Here is a 21,716-nt window from a genome sequence, read left to right on the forward strand (position 1 = left end):
GGGGTCATTAAACGGACGCAAATAGACAAATGACTGAAACTATGCTTTTTTGAGTAATGCGCTAATAATACTCTGCTAAAGTTAATCCATGTTGACGTCGTGCTATGTTCTAATATTCATAATCTTTGCTTTGATGACATCTTATTCGAGTTGCCATATTATGACAATGTTGATATGCTTCTTGGTTTTGAGACTAATAAACTTGCAAGTAGAGTGTAATCAATAGGGAATAAATATCATAAATCGTACTAAACTCTGTGTGGTTATTCATGACTGAAAGGTCATGATGTGTTTCTAGTTTATTGACGTTACTAATTACTTTGATTGAATTGCTGCAGTGATTATTGATGAGGTTATTGATTATTGATTGACATGTTGACTAGTTATCTCGTCTTAAGGAGACTTCAATCAGGGTCAAAAGATTAATCGACCTAAAACGAGTCCCAGAGTGAATAAATTATCTAGATTGGGACGTGTTATCAGTTTCTTGCTAAAAAATCATGTTAGAACCCATCACCTCCGAGTGGTACCAATGGCCTAAATTTGGAGTCCTGGCTCAGTGCCTAATTGACATGATATGCATTTATGAAAAGGTAGCTCAGTAGGTTGAGCCCTTACTGTGAAGAGTTGTCCATAACCATAATATCTCATGCGACAATCCTGACCGGGCCAGTTCTGCTTTTCTCCCAGGCAAAATCAAGAAAATAATTGCTTTTTACTAAAAAATATAAAAATACATTTAAAATCGACGTTTGCGAACGGAGGTTTGTAAGAAAAGAAATACACCCATCACAGAGCTGCCAAGCGTCCCCACAACTACTATGACCAATACATTTGCTCGTTCCACATTTATAGCAAACGTCACTCTGCACTCAGTATCCTTGGCCAGCTGTTGACTATTACATTGGCCAAAGAGGTTCTTTCTAATATATATCTAATTTCATGGGCATAACGGCTTGCTCTACAAGCAACGAAGTGTTACTCAAATTGTCAGACACGTCACAGAAATAAGCACACCAAAACTACGAAAATGTCACCACATGATCAAACTGAAAACTTGGCAGTTTTGCATCCTAAAGCCAGCTGAAGGGCGTCTTGTTATAAAAGATTAGTTCGCAGCTCACTGCCTGGCCTTAAAATGGCCGTTCCCGTAGATAAGCCCAGGCTATTGGCCGAGTAGGTAAATATTCATTTCCGGGTAGAAATTTGAAATCACGTGATCGCATTGTGCCTCACGTGACTTTAGTTGAGTCTTCGGTGTACCTGGAGCTGTTATCTGACAGCACATGGAGGGGCCAGTTGGAGCTACGTTGCCACGGCACGAGGAGCAGCACAGTGGCGGTGGGAGCTCAGAGCGGAGCGAGGCCATCTGGGAACGGCCCTGGACGCTGGAAGAGATCCGCAGCAGCAGCGGGAACTGGTCACTGGCAGCTGATGCTGGGGTGAGTGCAAGGATCATACGAATATACAGACCAGCCCTTGGGTGTATTCGCATTTCTATACTCTGGATTGTATTGCCTGTCTTGCAGGCACAAAAGCACTGCCGTGCCAACGACCACCAACACTTGCCAAGCACTCTGGGCAGTATATACCGGCCCTTAGCTGAGTCGTAAAATATATTTAGGGCGCTGTCTGATCTTCACTACCAGCACTACTTGAGTCTGCCCCTTGACCCTGAGATCACCCCAAATGGGATGCTACTAGCTCATCGCAGCATGCGCACTGCCACTCAACCACGACGCAGGGTACTTCTAGTCCAGCACAAAGGAACTCCAGTTCCTCGACTTAATACCAGCATATATCTAGCATTGATTACTACTAACATGAATGCCGGGCACTGCCGGACTCTACTTTTCATTGCTTTTAGGGCAACACCAATGGTTCGATACCGGCACACCCGGAACACTGCTAGTCTATCACTATGTGCTTATCTGTGACTCCGCCAGGTCCCTAATATCAACACAAGCAGGACACTAACAACCCATCCTTAGCAGTACATCCAGATCCAGGCACTGACAGTTCTTTAATACAGCAGAGCATTGACAGTATGATCACGATCTCACCACAAACGAGATACTTCTGGCTCTTCTCTAACAGTACACCTTAGCACCGTTATGCCTTTATCAAATCTGTCCGCAATGTCCACCAAATTTCCGGTGAGTGGAAGACTGTCTTCATTAGACTTCTCCTGGCTCAGCACATTCAGAAACAACGTAGAAAGGTATTGGTGGATTCGCATGTCAACGGGCTGTGCGAGAGACGTCATTTGAACGTCTCCTTGGCACATAGAGCGTTAGCATTAGAACTGTATATAAATATGTTTACAACATTTGTTTTACTTGTGGAAAACGACACTTTTTGAATGTACCAGCCAAGCAGGTCTTTTTTTGGGTGTGTGTGTGTACGTTTGATAGGACTAGGGGTGTGCGAGGAGCTCAGCTCCACTGGCGGACCTAACAAAGTTTTTGGAAGAAGTTATACAAAAAACTCAGCTAGCCCCGCCAGCGGAGAAGAGCTCCTGATACATTTATGCTTATCAACATGTTTGACCTTCTCTACATAGCGGTAGTGAAAGTGGGAGGTGATGCATGCACGTTACATACATATGCATGCATCACCAGAGCAGAGGAGTGAGGCAGCTGCAGGAGAGGACTCTCCATTGGACAATGAGGAAAGAAGGACCCCCGGGAAGAACCAGGTGAGTTCTCGTCTCTTTCTTAGTTTTTGTTGTTGTTTGTGCACATTGGTGCACAAACAAGGACTGAAACGGCATTCATGCCAGGGCCATAGGCAGTGAAAGCTGTTGTTGAAGGCCTCTTGTGCACTGGCCTGTCTCTTGTGCAGTGCACACAAGAGGGCTGGTGCACAACAGGCCTGGTAAATTTCGCTGCCTATGGCCCTGTCCTGAATTCAGGCCAGGGCTGTAGGCAGCAAAAGAAAGCTGCAGTTTCAGGCCTCTTGTGCACCGGCCTGCCCTGTGTGCTCTGCATACAGTACACGGTTTACATTTGTCGTCTTCAGGGCTATTTGTCGACCATCGAGCAGTAAAAGCATTGACTGCTAGGGTGCGTATCTAAACTGGAGAACTAGGGATCCGATAATTGGATGGATTGCTAGGATTTCCCTCTTTGTATTCCCAGTTTCCATGTAAAAGGACTAGATGCATCTCCACCCACTGCATTACAAACTTTGGTGAATCCTAGTTTATTGTAATGGGATTCAGGAGTTAGCTTAACCTTTGGCTTGCAGCCCCTTCCCCTCGTCACGTAGTGATTTCTACTCTAGTTAGCTTGCTCTGTTTTAGCACATTTATTTAACTATATCTTTAAGATGGCTCCCTTATTTCTAGTTAGGCCAATGTTTTAGTTTCAAGTTATCAGTGCCACCACTCTAATGCGTCAATATCAAGAGACAAAGATAAACAAACTGTAGGTGTTCACATTAGGTACTGTTCCTCTTCACGCCTTTGAGGGAATTGTTTACATGAATTTCCGTCCCAAGCATGTCTTGTTATTTATTGTTTGGGAACAGACCTACATCAGGGGTCGGAGCAGATGCCATTGCTGCTATCGATTCTGCACTCTGCCCTGACGCTGATCCAGTCTTCGTGTCCCTACGGAGTCTGAGCGAGAGACCTCATTCCAAGGTAACAAGGGCTGGGGGCTCTTCTCATGGACATGGCATTGGTAGATTAGGTTTAACGTACCTAGCTCTCTTTAGGCTAGAGATTAGGTTCACAATATTAGGGTACTATGACATATTCCATACTTCATGTGATTGCAAGATGGTGGGGGTCTTTGTAATAATGACTCTTGTCTTTACCATTCTGTTTCTTGCATTATTCATTATCCTAATCATTGCAGCCCATGCAACTTATTGTAGATTGCAGTTTTGTTGTATAACACCTCTTGAAACCTTACTGCATCTCTCTCATTGCCTGTGTTTGATTGAGACACGTTGTTCATGTGAAAAAGGGGTATATCCGTTTAACCTCGACACTCCCTGAGATGCCACACTCTTGAGTCCATGTGTAAAGGTTGCCACAAATCACCTTTTACTGTTTGGGTTTTTGGTGAGGTGCTGCCTATGATCCGGGAGGGTTGGGACGACAGTGCGACTTGTTGTAGGATAGGCATAGTCACCTACAAACATAAGTACTGTCATCTTTGAACCAGCAGTCTTGCCTAGAGCAAGAGTCAAAGTACGACAAAACCTTATTAATGTAAGGTGTCTAAATGTCAGGGTTTGATTTATAGAGGTCACCCGGTATCTTGTTGAGGCTGGTAGCTTTACCCCATTTAAGGGGAGATATTACTACCTTGTCTCAGCTACGGAGAATTTGATTGGGGTAGCACTCTTCTTCCTCTCTAAGGGAACTAACTCATTGCTCCCAGAATGGAGAGAACTGAAATGTTTAACCCACTCATCGAGAAGGATTGATGACCCAATCAAGGGCTGAGATTCCTCACTTCCATTTAAAACCAATTTCCAAAACTTACTAGTATACTTATTTCTTGCTGCCTCTAAAAGGGCTATCCTGCGCTTCTCTTCCCAACTTCTGTGCCTTGGACAGCTCCAGCCTATACTTTTTCCTCAATTGTTTGATTGAATCTCTGGTCCCCTTTCTAAGGTCCCTCAATAGCGTGTTTTGAGTTCGCTGCAAGATCTGTTTTTCCAACTATCTTTTTGGTTATTTCGCAAGTTGCCCATGGACTCTTTGACAAATAGCTCCCTTAGGCAGTCAGGTAGTTTTAAGTGCTCAACCAGTATCCTTCCCTCATCCTGCCCAAATTAGAGCATGGGGTCCTTTTGGTTTGGCAGTAGTCTATACACGGTTGCAGTAGTGCACGGGGAGGAATTGATAGTTTCCCATTTAACATTCCATCTGTTATTTGTCATAATGATATGCAGGTCAAGTTCCCTGAAAAAGGGGCCCCGATTACAGGTAGCAAACTCCTAGTAGTAAATATCAGTGGGTCATGGCCACTTTCCTCGTGCTCCACCACTACCATATCTTCCATATGTCCCCATAGGTGTATATCTAGTAGTAGGTAATCAATATGATGCCTACATGTCCCTCTTCTAAATGTAGGAGAGAGATTTACATCTGAGCGAGAGCACCCATTACATGCTCGGAGGCTGTGGGCTAGCGTGATGTTTACAATTAGAAGTGCAGCTCTAGTCAGTCTATATCCATTACTCATCAATCATTGGGGGATGCCCCAAAACTATCCTCTTCCTGATAAAGCTCCAGTGCCAGTAAGTAAGTAAGTGTAGGAGGCTGGCCTGGCTTGTAGTGGGTACCAATGGTACTTACACCTTGTGCCAGGTCCAGTTATCCCTTATTAGTAGTGTTCTAGCAGCTTAGGCTATAGCAGAGCAGCTTAGGCTGAACTAGGAGACATGCAAAGCTCCTACTATACCACTTATATCATATAGGTACCATATCATAAGAAAGACAATACTCAGAGTTACTAAAAAATAAAGGTACTTTATTTTAGTGACAACTTGCCAAAATATCTCAGAGGATATACTCCTTTAGGAGGTAAGTAAAATACACATAATATACACAGAAAACCAAACCAAAACAGACAACCAAACCAGGTAAGTAAAACAGTCAGAAAGTAGTGCAAACAGTGTAGAACACAAAAGAATGCAATAGGACTAGGGGCCCCACAGACCCTATACTAAGAAAGTGGAATGCGAACCGCAAATGGACCCCTAGGCTAGTGTAGTGTGTAGAGGGTCGCTGGGAGTGTAAGAAAACACTTAGGGTGTCCAAGATACCCCACCCCAAGACCCTGGAAAGCAGGAGTAAAGTACTACTATTTCCCCAGAAACACACTAAAGTCGTGATAGAGGATTTTGCAAAGACCACAACAGACTGCAAAGCACTGAAGATGGATTCCTGGACCTGAGGACCTGCAAAGGAAGGGGACCAAGTCCAAGAGTCGCAAAAGTGTCCAGGGGGGCAGGAGCCCACTAAACTCTGGCTGAAGGTGCAAAATAGCTGCCTCTGGGTGGAAGAAGCTGAAGATTCTGCAACAACGAAAGGTGCTAGGAACTTCTCCTTCGTGCAGAGGATGTCCCATGGTGTGCTGGAGGATGCAGAGTTGTTTCCTTGGTAAAATAACACAAACAAGCCTTGCTAGCTGCAAGAGTCACGGTTGAAGAAAAAGGGTGCTGCCCAGGAAGGACCAGGATGTTGCCACTTAGGAGAGGAGACAGAGGGGGCCCTCAGCAAGTTAAAGAGCCCACGCACAAGAGGGTCCCACGACACTAAAGATCAACTCAGGGAGCTGAGCATCGCAGGACAGAGTGCTGGGGACCTCGGCTTGGCTTAGCAGCTGCAGTTCAAGTAGTGCACAGGATTTCTGTCTGGAGAGGGGAGGCAAGGACTTACCACCTCCAAATTTGCACAGTTCGACCACTGGACAGTCTGGGCCACTTGGGTACACCACCTGTGTTCCAGGGGGCACGCGCGTCAGAATGAGAGGGGTCCCAGAGTACCGGTGACGCTGAAGTTTGGTGCCTGCTGGAGCAGGGGGAAGATTCCATCAACCCACAGGAAATTTCTTTGTGGCTTCCAGTGCAGGATGAAGGCAGGCAGCCCCCAAAGCATGCACCACCAGGAAACAGTCGAGAAAGCCGTCAGGATGAGGCGCTACAATGTCACTGGTAGTCCTCTTGCTACTTTGTTGCAGTTTTGCAGGCATCCTGGAGCACTCAGCTGTCGATCCTTGGTAGAAGTCGAAGAGGGAGATGAAGAGGAATTCTGGTGAGCTCTTGTATACGTTATCTGAAGAATTCCCCAAAGCAAAAGACCCTAAATAACCAGAAAAGGAGATTTGGCTACCAAGAAAGGTAAGAGCCTATCAGAGGGGGTCTCTGACGTCACCTGCTGGCACTGGCCACTCAGAGCAGTCCAGTGTGCCCCCAACACCTCCTGGGCACTGGGCACCTCCCCTGTGAGGTATTGGTCAGGGGAGTGGTCACTCCCCATTCCTTTGTCCAGTTTCGCGCCAGAGCAGGGCTGGGAGATCCCTGAACCGGTGTAGACTGGCTTATGCAGAGAAGGGCACCATCTGTGCCCATCAAAGCATTTCCAGAGGCTGGGGGAGGCTACTCCTCCCCAGCCCTTCACACCTATTTCCAAAGGGAGAGGGTGTAATACCCTTTCTCAGAGGAAATCTTTTGTTCTGCCTTCCTGGGCCAGGGCTGCCTGGACCCCAGGAGGGCAGAAACCTGTCTGAGGGGTTGGCAGCATTAGCAGCTGCAGCCTAAACCCCGGAAAGGCAGTTTGGCAGTACCCGGGTTCTGTGCTAGAGACCTGGGGGATCATGGAATTGTCCCCCTAATACCAGAATGGTATTGGGGTGACAATTCCATGATCTTAGACATGTTACATGGCCATGTTCGGAGTTACCATTGTGACGCTATACATAGGTAGTGAGCTATGTATAGTGCACGCGTGTAATGGTGTCCACGCACTCACAAAGTCCGGGGAATTTGCCCTGAACGATGTGGGGGCACCTTGGCTAGTGCCAGGGTGCCCACACACTAAGTAACTTGGCACCCAACCTTCACCAGGTGAAGGTTAGACATATAGGTGACTTATAAGTTAGTTATGTGCAGTGTAAAATGGCTGTTAAATAACATGGACGTTATTTCACGCAGGCTGCAGTGGCAGGCCTGTGTAAGAATTGTCAGAGCTCCCTGTGGGTGACAAAAGAAATGCTGCAGCCCATAGGGATCTCCTGGAACCTCAATACCCTGGGTACCTAAGTACCATATACAAGGGGATTATATGGGTGTACCAGTGTGCCTATGAGAATTGGTAAATTTAGTCACTAGCCTGCAGTGACAAATTTAGAAAGCAGAGAGATCATAAACACTGAGGTTCTGGTTAGCAGAGCCTCAGTGATACAGTTAGGCACCACACAGGGAACACATACAGGGCACATACTATGAGCACTGGGGTCCTGCCTGGCAGGATCCCAGTGACACAAGGCCTAGAACAACATACATACAGTGAAATATGGGGGTAACCTGCCAGGCAAGATGGTACTTTCCTACACCAATGAAAGACACTGACGTGACGTAGATGGGGCTCTGAGCCCTTTTCTAATTCCTAAAGCGTCTCGCTAGCGATACGCATGTGCAAGCACATGTGACGCAGGCTTGTTCCTAAAAACAACAATATTTTGTTAGAAAATAGCACGTTTTTTTTGTTTTTTAAGTAAAGTAAAAGTGGAGGAAGTGCCACTTTATATGCATCTGGGCTTGTTAATAAATAGAACACTAAACTGGAAAGGTAATCCAAAAATCCAGTAAAGATCAGAGCTCTTTTAATCTTGGCATCTTTAGTAACATTTAACAGCAGATATAGGGGTTATTCATTTCTTCCTCTAATGAAACTACTGAAATGAAAATACCTGAAATTGCACTAGACTGTGGTGATATTTCTTAATAGAGGGAATGGCTGGGCGAGCATTGGAAGCTTTAGATGGAAATATGTTCTTAATCTCCCAAATGCTACCATGATATAGGCTGTTTGACATGAACTAAAGCTTACTTCTAAGGATTAACCGGTGGGAGTTCACCTTTTGAGGGATATATGTAAATTATTTATAAGCATCCACCAAATTCTTTCCCCTTTGTTTGGATTAAGCTTTGGGCTGTGAAAGTAAGTAGGTCAGGTATCTTGTAAATGTTATTAAAAATCTTGGAGTTAAATATGAAGTGTTCCTGGAGCATTGAGTTATGGAAACCTTTCCCATCAAAGAAAGCTTTACCATCTTCAGTGATTAGGATAACTTCTAAGTTGTGCCATTAATACTTAAAACTTTAATTTAATTAACTTTATCGTTTATTATGAAGCAAAATTACGTTTCATTATTTGTTTAGCTTTCCTGGTCACCAGTTACTGGTAGAAACATTTAAATTATGAGTATGTTGTAATTTTCTGTTTCAGAGCTTTGCATAATTATAACGGAGAAAAGTGGATTATCTTTATATAATTTAATCACAAATCTCTTTCTGGCAAATAAGAATTATTATGATACTGTGATTGACAAAGTCCAGCTTGTAATTGGGATAAAAGTATTTGATAACTCATGCTTAATAAAATGTATTCTATTTTCAACATGTATATTAGTAATATTTGATTATTGATTAGATTGTAGTATTATATTTATTGAATGATGGTCATATGTACTATTGAATGTGGAGTTTAATGAGTAAAATGTCCTAATAATTGTAGTTTTTCGTCAAAATTGGGTCTGAATTGAAGCATAGGAAATGGGATGATAGTACATTATTGGTAAGTATGACTGTAAAGTTCTTGTCACATATGATGCTTGTTTGTTTAGAGTACTTTGGCATCTGAAAACAAGTACTATAACCAATTCTCAAGTCTAGTGGCGTCTATGAAAGTCAAGTTCACCAAGACAGAATTCATGTTATTTGCAAAGAACAGCAATGAAGAAACAATACAAACCTGGCTCAATGACACAAATCTTGATGGCCCCAAACTCCAACTTTCACTGAATGCCAAGTCATTTGGATTCACCCTGAACACCAGCCTCACCCTCAAGGAATATATGCCAAACAAGCAGATCGTCTGGTACTAACTCTCTGCTCATGAAAGTGAAACAATTTCTTCCTGAAAGAGAATTCAGAACTGCTGTTCAAACCCTTATATACTTGCATATTGATGATGGTAACCCTCTGCTCTATGCCCCCTCAGACTCTGCACTGGCACCCCTTAATGGCTTCCTAGAAGCCACATCCAGGGTCTGAAGAAATATGATCACATCATCATAATCCTAATCATTATTCATTTCCATTGGCTCCCATAGCCGTCCACACCATCTAAAAACAAGCTGCATAATTTGAGAAGCCTTCCAGACCAGCATCCCCATTTACCTTGCAGTCAAACTTGCCTTTACTGATGGTTGTCAGTACATGTGCAGCCAGGATATCACCACACTGTAGAACAGACGTATTTAAACCTGACAAAGTTTTGGAAGCTGGTACTCTGCATCATCAACGGCCATCCTCACTCACAGAGTCTACATCATATATGGCAAATATTATTATACAAATTGAATGTTTAGTAAACTGAAGGTTTGGGAGCACTGGTGGTTAGTTGACAGATGCTTATTCCACAGTTCAAATGAAAAGCCTCCAAGAACATTTTTGCACACAACAATATGCAGTTGTGCTTTGTTTTTCACATAAGACACATAATTTGACATAACGCTTTCAAAACTAATGTGATGTGTGTCTGGTGTTTTTACCACAGAGACGGTCAATTTGTGGATGGATTTTTGCTACTGCCATACTGAGATTGTTCTCCACTTCAAGTCTTGAACAGTACTTAGTCTTCAATACCGCAAGTGCTGAGAAACCAATCTCACGTAAATATATGCTGAAAGGCAAGCAAGTTTTGATTGCAGTTTCCCTCAAAGCTGAATATTCTGCAGGCATTTTCAGCCAAAACGTCCCCAAGGAGAGTTAGCTAAGTTACATCTGCGGTGTGCAATCACTCTGCAGATCAATTTGTTCTTCCTGCATACAAATCAAGAGATGGATACCTGTATCTGCCAGAAATGGTTGAAAGACCCAGTCATTAATATGATTATTTTCCTCAGGAAAATACTTGTGAAAACTGTCCCCGAGAGGTGTCAGGTGATTTATTTTTTTATTTTTTATTAACTCAAAAAACATTTGGAAGTTCATATTTTGTTTCCTCAAGAGCATCGGCTAAACATGGGAATGGCTCAAACAGGCCTGCTTCAGTTATTCTTCTCCATGATTCCAGCTTCTTTTTGAAAGCAGATCTTTTTTATACATGGTAAAAGCAGGGATTTCAGCTGCTTGCAAAAATTGATTCAGGGAATTTATTTCTCAAGGATTTCAGCAAGGTATGCTAAAAGCACAAGCCAACAGGGACTACAAAGTTGTTCTGCTTTGCAGGGGTCCAAATCCAGAAGAAATTGCCGTACTTCATCCCTTAATACAAAAATGCGATTCATCATTTTCCCCGGGATAGCCATTGGACTTCTGTGTAAAGCAGCAAGCCATCATGTTCATCTCCTATTTCGGCACATAAAATTGCAAATAGGCGAGCTCTTGTTGGATAGGTCTTTATGAAATTAACTATTTTAACAGCAGAATTCAGTACATAATAAAGTTCACCATCCATGTTTTGGACAGCAAGGGCTTCCCAGTGTCCACAGAATATGTGGAGCCACTGTTAAAACTTCAGCTTTTGAGCCAGATCTAGCACCACATATGGAAGGAGCACCATCTGTGCAGATCCCAACACTTTTTTTCTGTTTTAGGCCATGTTACCCAGGAAGTCGTTGATAAAGTCAGATGCTGTTGCACGCCCCTTCACTGTCTCACAGAATAAAATGTCTTCCAATATTACTTTTTCATATCAATATCAGACATAAGCGATTAAATGTGCATTCTTTGACAAGTCAATTGCTTCATCCAACTACAATGCAAGCCAACTCGATTTCAACCAGGCTGTGAGCTGTCCTTGGATATCTTCTGACATGTCAGAGATGCAGCGGCAAATTGTTGTGTTTGAGATGGGTATTGTTTTGAACTTCGTTGCTGCTTTTTCACTAAGCACTGTTGTAGCTGCATCAAGAATTGCTGGGAGAATCACTTTTTCTGTGTCTGTAAATGCCTTTTTTGTTTTTGGCAATATGGTATGCCACTTGGTATGACACTTTCAATGCATTTTCTGTGGTTCACTGTTTCCTTCTGTTGAGTCATCACTTGCAACTTCTTGGCAAAAAAGCTCTCTCCCCCTTGCTGCTATTGACCTATGCTTTGTTTCCAAGTGACTTCTTAGTTTTGTTGGTTTCAAGCTGTCGTTAGCGAAGGTCAGACCACAAACGACACACTGAGGCCTAATTTCTCTTTTAACAACAATGCAGGTGAAACTAAAGTCCAAATAGGAGGCATCATACTTCCTTATTGTCTCAGCTTTTATCTCTCCATCTGTTTATTTCAGGCTTTCGCCTAGGAACCCTTATGTCTTTGGCAGCAGAAAATGATCCATGTCTGTTGTGTGCTTTACCTAAGATACGAAATGCCAAAACTGCGCGTTAATGAACAGCACATGAGTGCAATTTTACAGCTGCATGGGGTAGATTAGATTTTTAAAATGCAGTTTAAAAAAAGTGTAAATGAAAATAACATCTATGTAAAATAAAATATGGATAAGAGAAGTTACATGGTGCATGGATAAACATTGATTCCAGACGATTCAGGATTTGGTGGGTGCTCCCAAAACTGCCACAGTATGTTGATGCACGTACCACCAATGAAGCTCAGCAAATTATTTTTTCAAACTTTAGTGAGGGAAGACCTCAGCACTGTCCGTTCAGCCATCACTCAAGAAATGCATATCTTCTTATTGTAATGCCTTAGGCAGGTTGGATTTCACTCCTGATGATCCTGCTGTGCGAATAGCACTCCTCTCCATGATGATCAAGTGTTTTTTTCCCTTGCAACGAAGAGGAAAAAGTTTAAGAAAAGTTACTTGCATGTTCCTGTGTGAGGCACCATGAAAGGTCCCCCTGAGATCACAATGATAGTGATGGGTAAGGGAGTGAATGACATGCCTACAAATGAACTGCTGTTTGTAGGAAAGTACCATCTTCCTTGGCATGTTACCCCCAATTTCTGCCTGTTTGTCAGTGTGTTTTTACTGTCTCACTGGGATCCTGCTAATCAGGACCCTAGTGCTCATTTTGTGTGGCCTATGTGTGTTGTCGGTATGCTTTACTGTGTCACTGGAGTTGTGCTAACCAGAACTCCAGTGCTTATGCTCTCTCTACTTACCAAATTTGTCACTATAGATTAGTGACTCCATATTCCAATTCTGATTGGTACACTGGACCCCCTTTATAAGTCCCTAGTATATGGTACCTAAGTACCCAGGGCATTGGGGTTCCAGGAGAACCTAATGGGCTGCAGCATTTCTTTTGCAACCCATAAGGAGCTCATACAACCACTCCTTTTGGGACTACCATTGCAGCCTAAGTGAAATAGTGCACACACTATTTCACAGCCATTTTTCACTGCACCAGGTAACTTATATGCCACCTATATGTCTAACCTTCATTTACTGAAGGCTATGTGCAAAGTTAATGTGTGTGAGGGCACCCTTGCACTAGCAAAATTGCCCCCAGGGCCAATTCCCCAGACTTTGTGAGTGCCGGGACACCATTATAAGCATGCACTACATATAGGTCAATACATATATGTGGCTTCACAATGGTAACTCCGAATATGGCCATGTGAGGTGTCTAAGATCATGGAATTGTCCCCCAATCCAAATCTGTGATTGGGGGGCCAATTCCATGCACCCTGGGGGCTCCACCATGGACCCCCAGAACTGCCAAACCAGCTCGATGAGGTTCCCACTGCAGCCCAGCTGCTGCCACCTCACAGACAGGGTTCTGTCCTCCTGGGGATTGAGCAGCTCAATCCCAGGAAGGCAGAACAATGCATTTCCTTTCCTCTCCCATTGGAAATAGGTGTTAGAGGCATGGGAGGAGTATCCTCCCAGAGCCTCTGGAAATGATTTGAAGGGCACAAATGGTGACCTCCTTGCATAAGCCAGTCTACACCGGTTCAGGGACCCCTTGTCTCTGCTCTGGTGTGAAACTGGACAAAGGAAAGGGGAGTGGCCTCGCCCCTGTCCTTCACCACCCCAGGGGTTGTGCCCAGAGCTCCTCCAGAATGTCCCTGGTGTTAGCCATCTTGGATTCCAAGGTGTGGCAACCCTCTGGGAGCATCTGAGTGGCCAGTGCTAGCAGGTGACGTCAGAGACCCCTCCTGATAGGTGCAAACCTGCGTAGGTAGCCAATCCCCCTCTCAGGGCTATTTAGGGTCTCTTCTCTGGGTGTTTCCTCAGGTTCGGTTTGCAAGATTCCTCCAGGACTCCTCTGTATCCTCTGCTTCAGCTTCTGACTGTCAAATCAACCGCAGACTTATCCAGGAACCGCTGTAACTGCAACAAAGTATCCAGAAAGGCTCCTTTGACCTGCAACTTCAGCTTGAGCCAGCAACTGCAACAGTTTCCAAGGTATGGGCACGCTCTGAGGACTGCCTGTCTTCAGCCTGCACCAGAGGAACCGAGGGAATCTCCCTTGGAGGGATGGAGTCAGTTCCCTGTTTCTGCAGGCACCGCTCTGCAACGACAACCGGTACTCTGGAACTCCTCTCCTGTTGATGAGCGTGATCCCTGGAACACAGGTGGTGGACCGAAAGTCATCCTGATTGTCCAGAGGTCCAGCTGTCCAAATTTGGTGAAGGTATGAGCTTGCCTCCCCGGGCTGCAACAGTACTCCTGTGCATTGCGTCTTCTGCAGCTCCTTGGGCTTCTGTGCACTTCTTCCAAAAGTTATTTGTGCACAGCGTAGACCCAGGTCCCCAGCACTCCATCCTGCGAAGCACAGCTCTCCGATTTGTTTTCCGGCAGCGTGGGATCCTCCTGTGTAGTGCAGCGACAACAGCACTTTCCAACTACTTTGTCCCCGTGTCCTGAGACTCCCGTGGGTGCTGCCTGGTCTTCTGAGGGCTCTCTGAAGTGCTGAGAGCCCTCTCTGTTTCCTCAGTCCGAGTTGAGACCCCCATGTCCCTCCTTGGTCCAGGCAGCTCCTTTTTGGTGCAAAACGCGTTCTTGGGTGAACCAAGGCTTGTTGGCAGAATCCAGCGACGCAAACAGCCTACATACAACAACTCGATGTGGGACATCTCTTGCACTAAGCAGGAACCCGCAGCTATCTTCTTTGGTGCATTTCTGTACTTTTCATCCAACTGGAGAATCCACTTTGCACCTTCTTCCAGGTGGGCAGGGGCTCCTGTTCTTCCAGGACTCTTCATCGACTTCTGGACTTGGTCTCCTCTCTCCACTGGCCTTCAGGTCCAGGGATCCCTTGTTGGTTCCTTGCAATCTTGCTTGGTTTTTGCATAATTCTTCATCACGATTTGTAGTGTGTTCTGAGAAAACTTGCTGTACTTTACTCCTGCTTTCCTGGGCTCTGGGGTTGGGTATTTTACTTATCTTTGGTGTTTTCTTACACTCCCAGCATCCCTCTACACACTACACTTGCCTAGGGGGGAATTTGTTATTCGCATTCCACTATTTTAGTATATGGTTTGTGTTGCCCCTAGCCTATTGCAATCTATTGTGTTTTTCACTGTTTACACTATTTTCTGACTGTGTACTTACCTGATTTTGGTTACTAGTGCATATATTGTTCATAATACTTACCTCCAGAAGCAGTATTGTCTCTAAGATATTTTTGGCCTTGTGTCACTAAAACAAAGTACCTTTATTTTTGGTGACACTGAAGCACTGAGTGACTATAGTGGTATTGCAAGAGCTTTGCATGTCTCCTAGTTCAGCCTTGGCTTCTCTGCTACAGCTATCTCGAGACAGCCTAAGCTGCTAGAACACTGCCTACATTTCACTAATAAAGGTATTAAGTGTAAGTACCTTAGGTACCCACTACAAACCAGGCTTGCCTCCTACAAATGGTCCTCGGCAGGACGGACCCTCCGTTGATGTGTCCAACCCCCCTGCAAGAGCAGCTGAGAACGGGGCAAGTTGTAGGGCCTGCCGCACTCGGTCCTCCTGAGCGGGCTGAGTGAATGAGAATGGGATCCCTCAACGACCCCTCCCACACCGAAGGGGAGTTTCCGATGGTGAGGCTGCTCCCTTTTATTCGTCTGGGGGGGTGGGGTGGGGGGGTCCTGGGCACCGGAAATGTTTAAGCAGGGAAGCTCAGCTCACTTTGGGTGCTCCCTCCTCTGGGGCAACTGTCCCCACGATGGCGCAGCAACTGCCCGGCTTCCATGGGGCCCGCCCCGTCCTCCGCTCCTCCAGGTGGTTGGGTGCTGGTGAGCTCCAGCAACGGATGTCCTCTGAATGTTGGTCCGGCTGTGGCAGTGAAGACATCCACCAGCAGGGGCCTGTCTGTGCCCCGGGGACACGTAACAAAGCGCTCCTGTGCCTCAGGGGCACTACACAAAGAGCTCTTAACGCACTCGGCCTGCAGTGAAGGAGAGCAAAGCTTAGAGCTATCCACAGCGCTCCTTATGCACCGGGCTCTCCAGAGGCCCTAAAGGGGGACACAAAAACAGATGGCAGCAGACTGGGAGACCAGTACCCCACAGGCAGGTAGGGGTGATCACCATAGATGGTTCAGCAGTGCCAGTCCAGCCAACGGCTAGGGAGGCAGCTGGTCAGCAGAGCAACAAGCAGGAAAGCGATCCTGATGGGTCCTTTGTGCCACCTAGCAGGAGCCAGGCAGCAGGGCAACTAACAGAGGGCAGCCCAGATGAGTGCTTGATGCAGTCCACTAACTTGTCTGGCAGAGGTTCGGCCCCAGTTCCAAAAGTGCTCTCTTAATGGGGGAAAAATCCCCTGTACCTTTACTCAGTGTCTGCCTCATGTGTTACACAAAAGGGGGAGAGCGGTTCCAACCAGTTCTAATTTGTTCGAGGAGTGTCTCCTCTCTCCTCCAGCATGTGCTCCAGACATCAGTTGGGTGGGTGGGGGGTTAAACGAGCCCTTTGTGTGAGGCAAGGCACAACCTTTACAAATGAAGGTGTGTCCCGCCTCTCCTTCTCTCAGCCCAAGAAGACCATTCAATACGTAGATGCACCTCTGTGACACCTCCACCCTCCCTGTGTACAGGCGGTCTGAAAAGTATGCACAAGCCCAGCTGTCACTTTGCCTCAGATTTGGATTGAAGTCAAGCTGCAAAACACCAGTCACAGAGAAATGCTCACTTTCTTGAAGTGGCATTTCTATAATGGTAATAAAACATCCACCTACACCAGTAAGCAGCATTTCTCACTACATTAACGACCATATTTATGGAAAACCGAAACGGAACATGTGCTTTCAGACAATCCGATTGAACAGCCCTTCATAAGTGTTTGCTGTGCTAACCTTCACCCATCCTTCTAGTGCCTTGCAACAATCCTCCATAAACTCCTCCCACGACTGCTGAGACCACTTCCTGCTGCCTCTAAACCTCAACCTGTAGTGTTCACGGATGAATTGATAACATTTTTATCCCACCATTCAGTGTCTTTTTAGGCTCTCTCATGTCTGGAACCTTTGTTTTACAGCTGGGAGTAGTTTGTGTTTTTAAGGGCCTTGTTTGTAATAATATTTTTGTAGGCCTGCTAGCTCTGAAGATGTGTAATGTACTACGCCTTCTAAGGGCTAAATATATGGTTGCACTGCATTACTTTCTGCCATTCTGTTTTCATTTGGTTATGCAGGGGCAGACTGTATGGTAACATGACAATGTTTTTTCCAAATGATATTTTAGTTGTGGTGCCCCCTAGGGGGTGTTTCGGGGATTACAGTCTAATGCCAAAGGTTTATTTCTAATAAAGGATTTTATTGGGTTTATATGATGATTGTATATGTTTCATTAATCTCTCCTTAGTGCAGTTATGACCATGATTCAGGCCAGCATAATATCCTTATTACACTGTGACTGTTTAAACACTATTGATATGTTTGGATGACCCTTCTTGTATATTTCTCTCGTTACTCCTCCGTGGCTGTCTTGTATCTTTTTTTGGGAATTGTGTTAGCCAGCCAGCAACTCTGATGGTGGGGTGGTGAAAGTGGTATTCTATTGGAATTAACATGGCATACTTAAATTAGGATGCTAAATGACAACATTTTGGCGCAGATAGAGGACACATGTAAATGGAAGTGCTTTAGTTATATGCTGGGGCACTGTAATTATGTGGCAGGAAAATACAAAACTATGAGGCAGGGTTGACCAATTTATGTGGCTAGAAAAGTCCACTTATAAATGTACAGCGCCAATAACTCTAACTCAAGCAAATGCAAGATCAATTGCATTGAAAATGCTTCTTTTTAACTGCTTCCTGGGGTCTCGTGGGCTTTCTGCTCTACTGTGGGAGGCAGTGTTGGGGGTAATCCCCCATCTGCTGGGGGAGTTGGGGTGCGGGGCGGAAAGGTTGTCTACATTGTTTTAGGGGTGGGGACATGGCGCAACTCTATATATTTTGTGATATTCCCTGGTTTTTAGTGGGCTTTCTGCCCCCCTCCATATCTCCAGGAGGAGAGGGGGCAGAAAGACTGTCTGCATTGTTTTTGGGGTGGGGCATGGCCATGCCGATGGTGGGCAGCCCCCACTCCTATTTTCTTTATTTTTCCCATGGTTTCTGATGGACTTTCTATCCCCCTGGGGGGGGGCAGATTGGGGGTAATCATCCCTATCTGCCCCCCCACCCCCCGGGGAGCAGAAAGATTGCCCGCATCGTTTTTGGGGTGGGAGCACTTCCATTTCCATGGTGACCAGCCCCTACCCCTATATATATTTTGTTCTATGGTCTCTAGTGGGCTTTTTGCCCGCTCAGGGGCTGATTGGGGTAGTCACCCCCATCTGCTACCTCTTGCAGGGTGGCCATAAAGACTGTCTGCATTGGTTTTGGGGTTGTGGCATGGTTGTGCCCATGGTGGGCAGTTTCTAACCCTACATTTAAAAAAAAGAAAAAGAAAAAGAAAAAAAATCCCTAGTGTTTAGTTGACATTCTGCTCTCCCCCTGATGTGGACAGATTGGTGGTAATTATCCACCTGTCCTCCCAGAAGGGACAACTTGGGGGCTGAATCCTTTCTAAGCAGATGATCCATATCACTGGTGCCTAGTGAATGGCTCGCTCTCCTGTCGCGATGCACTTGGCAGAGATATAATTGGAAAGGAGATATTCTGCTCTTTCTAACAATACCCCTCTGAAAGCATTCAGTGCTCTGGGAGCTGAGGCCCCCGGGCACTGATGTAGTGAAATTTAAACCAGCCCATTGGCTGGATTTACTTTCCATAACTGTAATGACGTCAGCACTAATCTTGATTACAGTAAGAAAAAAAGCCTCGGGCTGCTCGGGCAGCTCTTGCTGCGCTAAAATATAAAAATAGAGGAATCCCTCTGGTGTTTTAGATAAAGATTTAAAGACCAGCTTTGGCAAAAATGGTGGGTCTCTTCTAAAAGACCGATTGAATTTGCTTATAGTTTTTAGCCAAGACAGATTGGTGAAAATACGGCTTAGGAGGCGTACTCGATTTCTGAATTTTGACTATTTTTACTGAACAAAAAATGAGTGTCCTCTTCCTCCAGGTCACTAGGACTGACCATAGACACTTAATGAACAAAAGTTGATCCTGATGGTAATGGCTCCTGTTCCTGGTATTTCTTCTTGCTAGAGGATGGCTTAGTTAATTCGTGGTCTGTTATGCTTGTCCCATTTCAGAAGTGTCACTACGAGTGTAGCAGTCGAAACCCTCAAATGAAGGAACAGTAAGTAGCCTGTTCATTAAAAAGGGGGTTGCCCCCAGCATATCACAGTGGAAGTGTGTGAGGATTGTCACCGAATGAGAATATAGAAGTGCATTGTGGGGGTTTGTGCTATCTCTAGTGCCTAGGCATTCTTATGTTTCTTTTATAAGTGGAGTTCTCCCCCACCCTTCCCTTTTGAGGGGGGAAAAGGACACCAGCAACAAATTTAAATTGAAAAGGAATTTTCCGTCCAAATCCTTTTCTTGCCCTTCTTGTTAGGTTTGATGCGGCAAGCTTTGGGTAGGTGCAGGTGTCTAAACTATTAACCCCAAGCAGTTCTATGCAAAACAGAGACGAGCGACAAGCAGCAATAACCAAAAACAAGGAGAAAATAATAAAGAATAAAAATAAAAAAAGAACAATTTGTGGTGCCCACCCCCTTCCTACTCACCACTACTCTCCAGAGTTATGACATGCGCAGTAGTCTCTCCGGATGGCATCCACCACCCCTTGCACCAAGATTCAGGTTCCTCCGTGTTGTTGGCCTCGCTTTCTTCCTCTGGGACCTTGGGGCACTCCTGCTGATGCGTTTCCTCTCCTTCCCTGTCTCCCTTGCTCCCGGGCTGGTGTGTTTCTCCTCTCAGCTCCCTCCGTCTCTGGCTCTGTACACGGCGTTCTGCCTGCTCCACCACCCAACGACACACCAACCTCCAGGGATTCCTTTCTGTTTTGTAAAGCTTGACGTCCTCCTTCCATGTCCTGGAAGGGAGAGTCAGTTTTCAGTTTCTTCCATTTTGACCGTCCGTTTCTCAACACAGTATCAGTTTCCTTCTGTAGTACTGTCCTTCCGCTCCGTGCGCCTCCCTGTAGACGCGGTGTATGGACTGGACATTCCAGGAAGGAGGGATACAGGGTGGACCCATTTCACACTGATCTTTAAATAAAGAAGTAGTGTGGAAGTGCTGTTTTAAAGCATAATGCAAAAAAGATAAATAAAATAATTGGTGAGCAGGCGCTGGTTGGGGATGAATGGAGCAGAAGCAACACAGCATTAGGGCAGAGAAAAGCAACAAGACGGAGAGAACATGGATGAAAGAACGCATGGGGGGACAGACTCACATGGGTGAGACAGCAACTCAAGTGCAAAAGGAGAGAAGCACATGGGCAGAAGGAGTGAGCGGCGATTGAGACTCATAGGAAGCGCATTCACTCTCAGGCTGTGCTTAAATGAAAAAAGTAGTTACTGAAAGCGAGCATAGAAGCCAGATAATCAAAGAAATGGGTAAGGAGGCCATGCTTCATGTGAAGGACAAATACTTTTTTTTACAAAAAAGGCATCAGTTAAGAAACAACCAAATGAGTGACAGGGTAGCCAACCAATGGTAAACAGTCGGCAGGCTCCAAGCACCCATTTGTTAATGTTAAGCTCACAATATGTTTTTTGTAATCAGACAACTTACTCTGTGGCATAGGCTCAACCTAATGATCCCTAAACTGAACTATATTTGGTCTATTGTTGTCTGTGAGTAAGATGTTTGTAGTTTAGTTTCTATAGAGGTATTATCTGAACAATGTTATTTTTGAAATTGTACTTTGTGGCGAAGACAGTTTATTGCGATCAGCAAACCTGCTCTCTACCATTCTCTGCTATCAGGATACCACTGCCTTTCGCTATCAGCACATCTACGTACTACCACTGTCTCACTTTTGTTCCTCCTCATACACCTCTTGCCCCTTGCATCAGCACACCAGGGGCATATCAACCCCATGCTAGTGTACTGTCAGCCTGTCACTCCAAATACACGTAGGTCATTATTAGGTCTTCAGTTCTCGCAGGTCACTGATTAATGATCAGCCCACCACTGTGCTCTAAACCTATGTTATTGCTTTCACAGGGCCCTGAAATGTCTTTACTTTAAGCACCTCAAGTATCCGCCACCCTATCACTATCACTTACATGTGGGACACGCCCAGCCTCTCATTTTTTGCACACATATTGCCATACTTGTCCTTCATTTCAAGCACATTTGGGGACACTCCTAGCTCCAAAAATCAACAATAGCAGGCACTGCCAGCATCCCACTAACAGCAAAGACAGGTTCTATTAACACTTCACTGTCCGCAACCAAGATATACTGCTGGCCATTTACTTTAGCATTCCTGGAGGACCCCTAACCCTGTGGTATATGCACACCTAGGACACTGCACGTAGATACTGCCAAATCAATCCACTGTCTGCATTCCCAGCACTGCTGTCCCCACCATGTCAGCGTACTGCCACCAGCACCGACTATCAGCATGGCCATGTACTGCCTGCTCCTCACTAACAGCACATATAGGGACCTGCCAG

General features: G+C 45.2%; 1 protein-coding gene across 7 annotated transcripts in view; it reads left to right on the forward strand.

Moving 5' to 3' along the window:
• The first annotated feature begins 1,187 nt into the window (after positions 1–1,187).
• LOC138300721 (WASH complex subunit 2-like) overlaps positions 1,188–21,716 on the forward strand; it is a 780,011-nt gene continuing 759,482 nt past the window's right edge. For all 7 annotated transcript variants that reach the window (XM_069240414.1, XM_069240416.1, XM_069240417.1 and 4 more), the window contains exon 1: positions 1,188–1,442. In XM_069240414.1, the coding sequence (XP_069096515.1) occupies positions 1,287–1,442 (156 nt within the window). In that variant the 5' untranslated portion in view covers positions 1,188–1,286. The remainder of the gene's footprint in view (positions 1,443–21,716) is intronic.

Source organism: Pleurodeles waltl, chromosome 6 (assembly GCF_031143425.1).
Source record: "Pleurodeles waltl isolate 20211129_DDA chromosome 6, aPleWal1.hap1.20221129, whole genome shotgun sequence".
NCBI lineage: Eukaryota > Metazoa > Chordata > Amphibia > Caudata > Salamandridae > Pleurodeles > Pleurodeles waltl.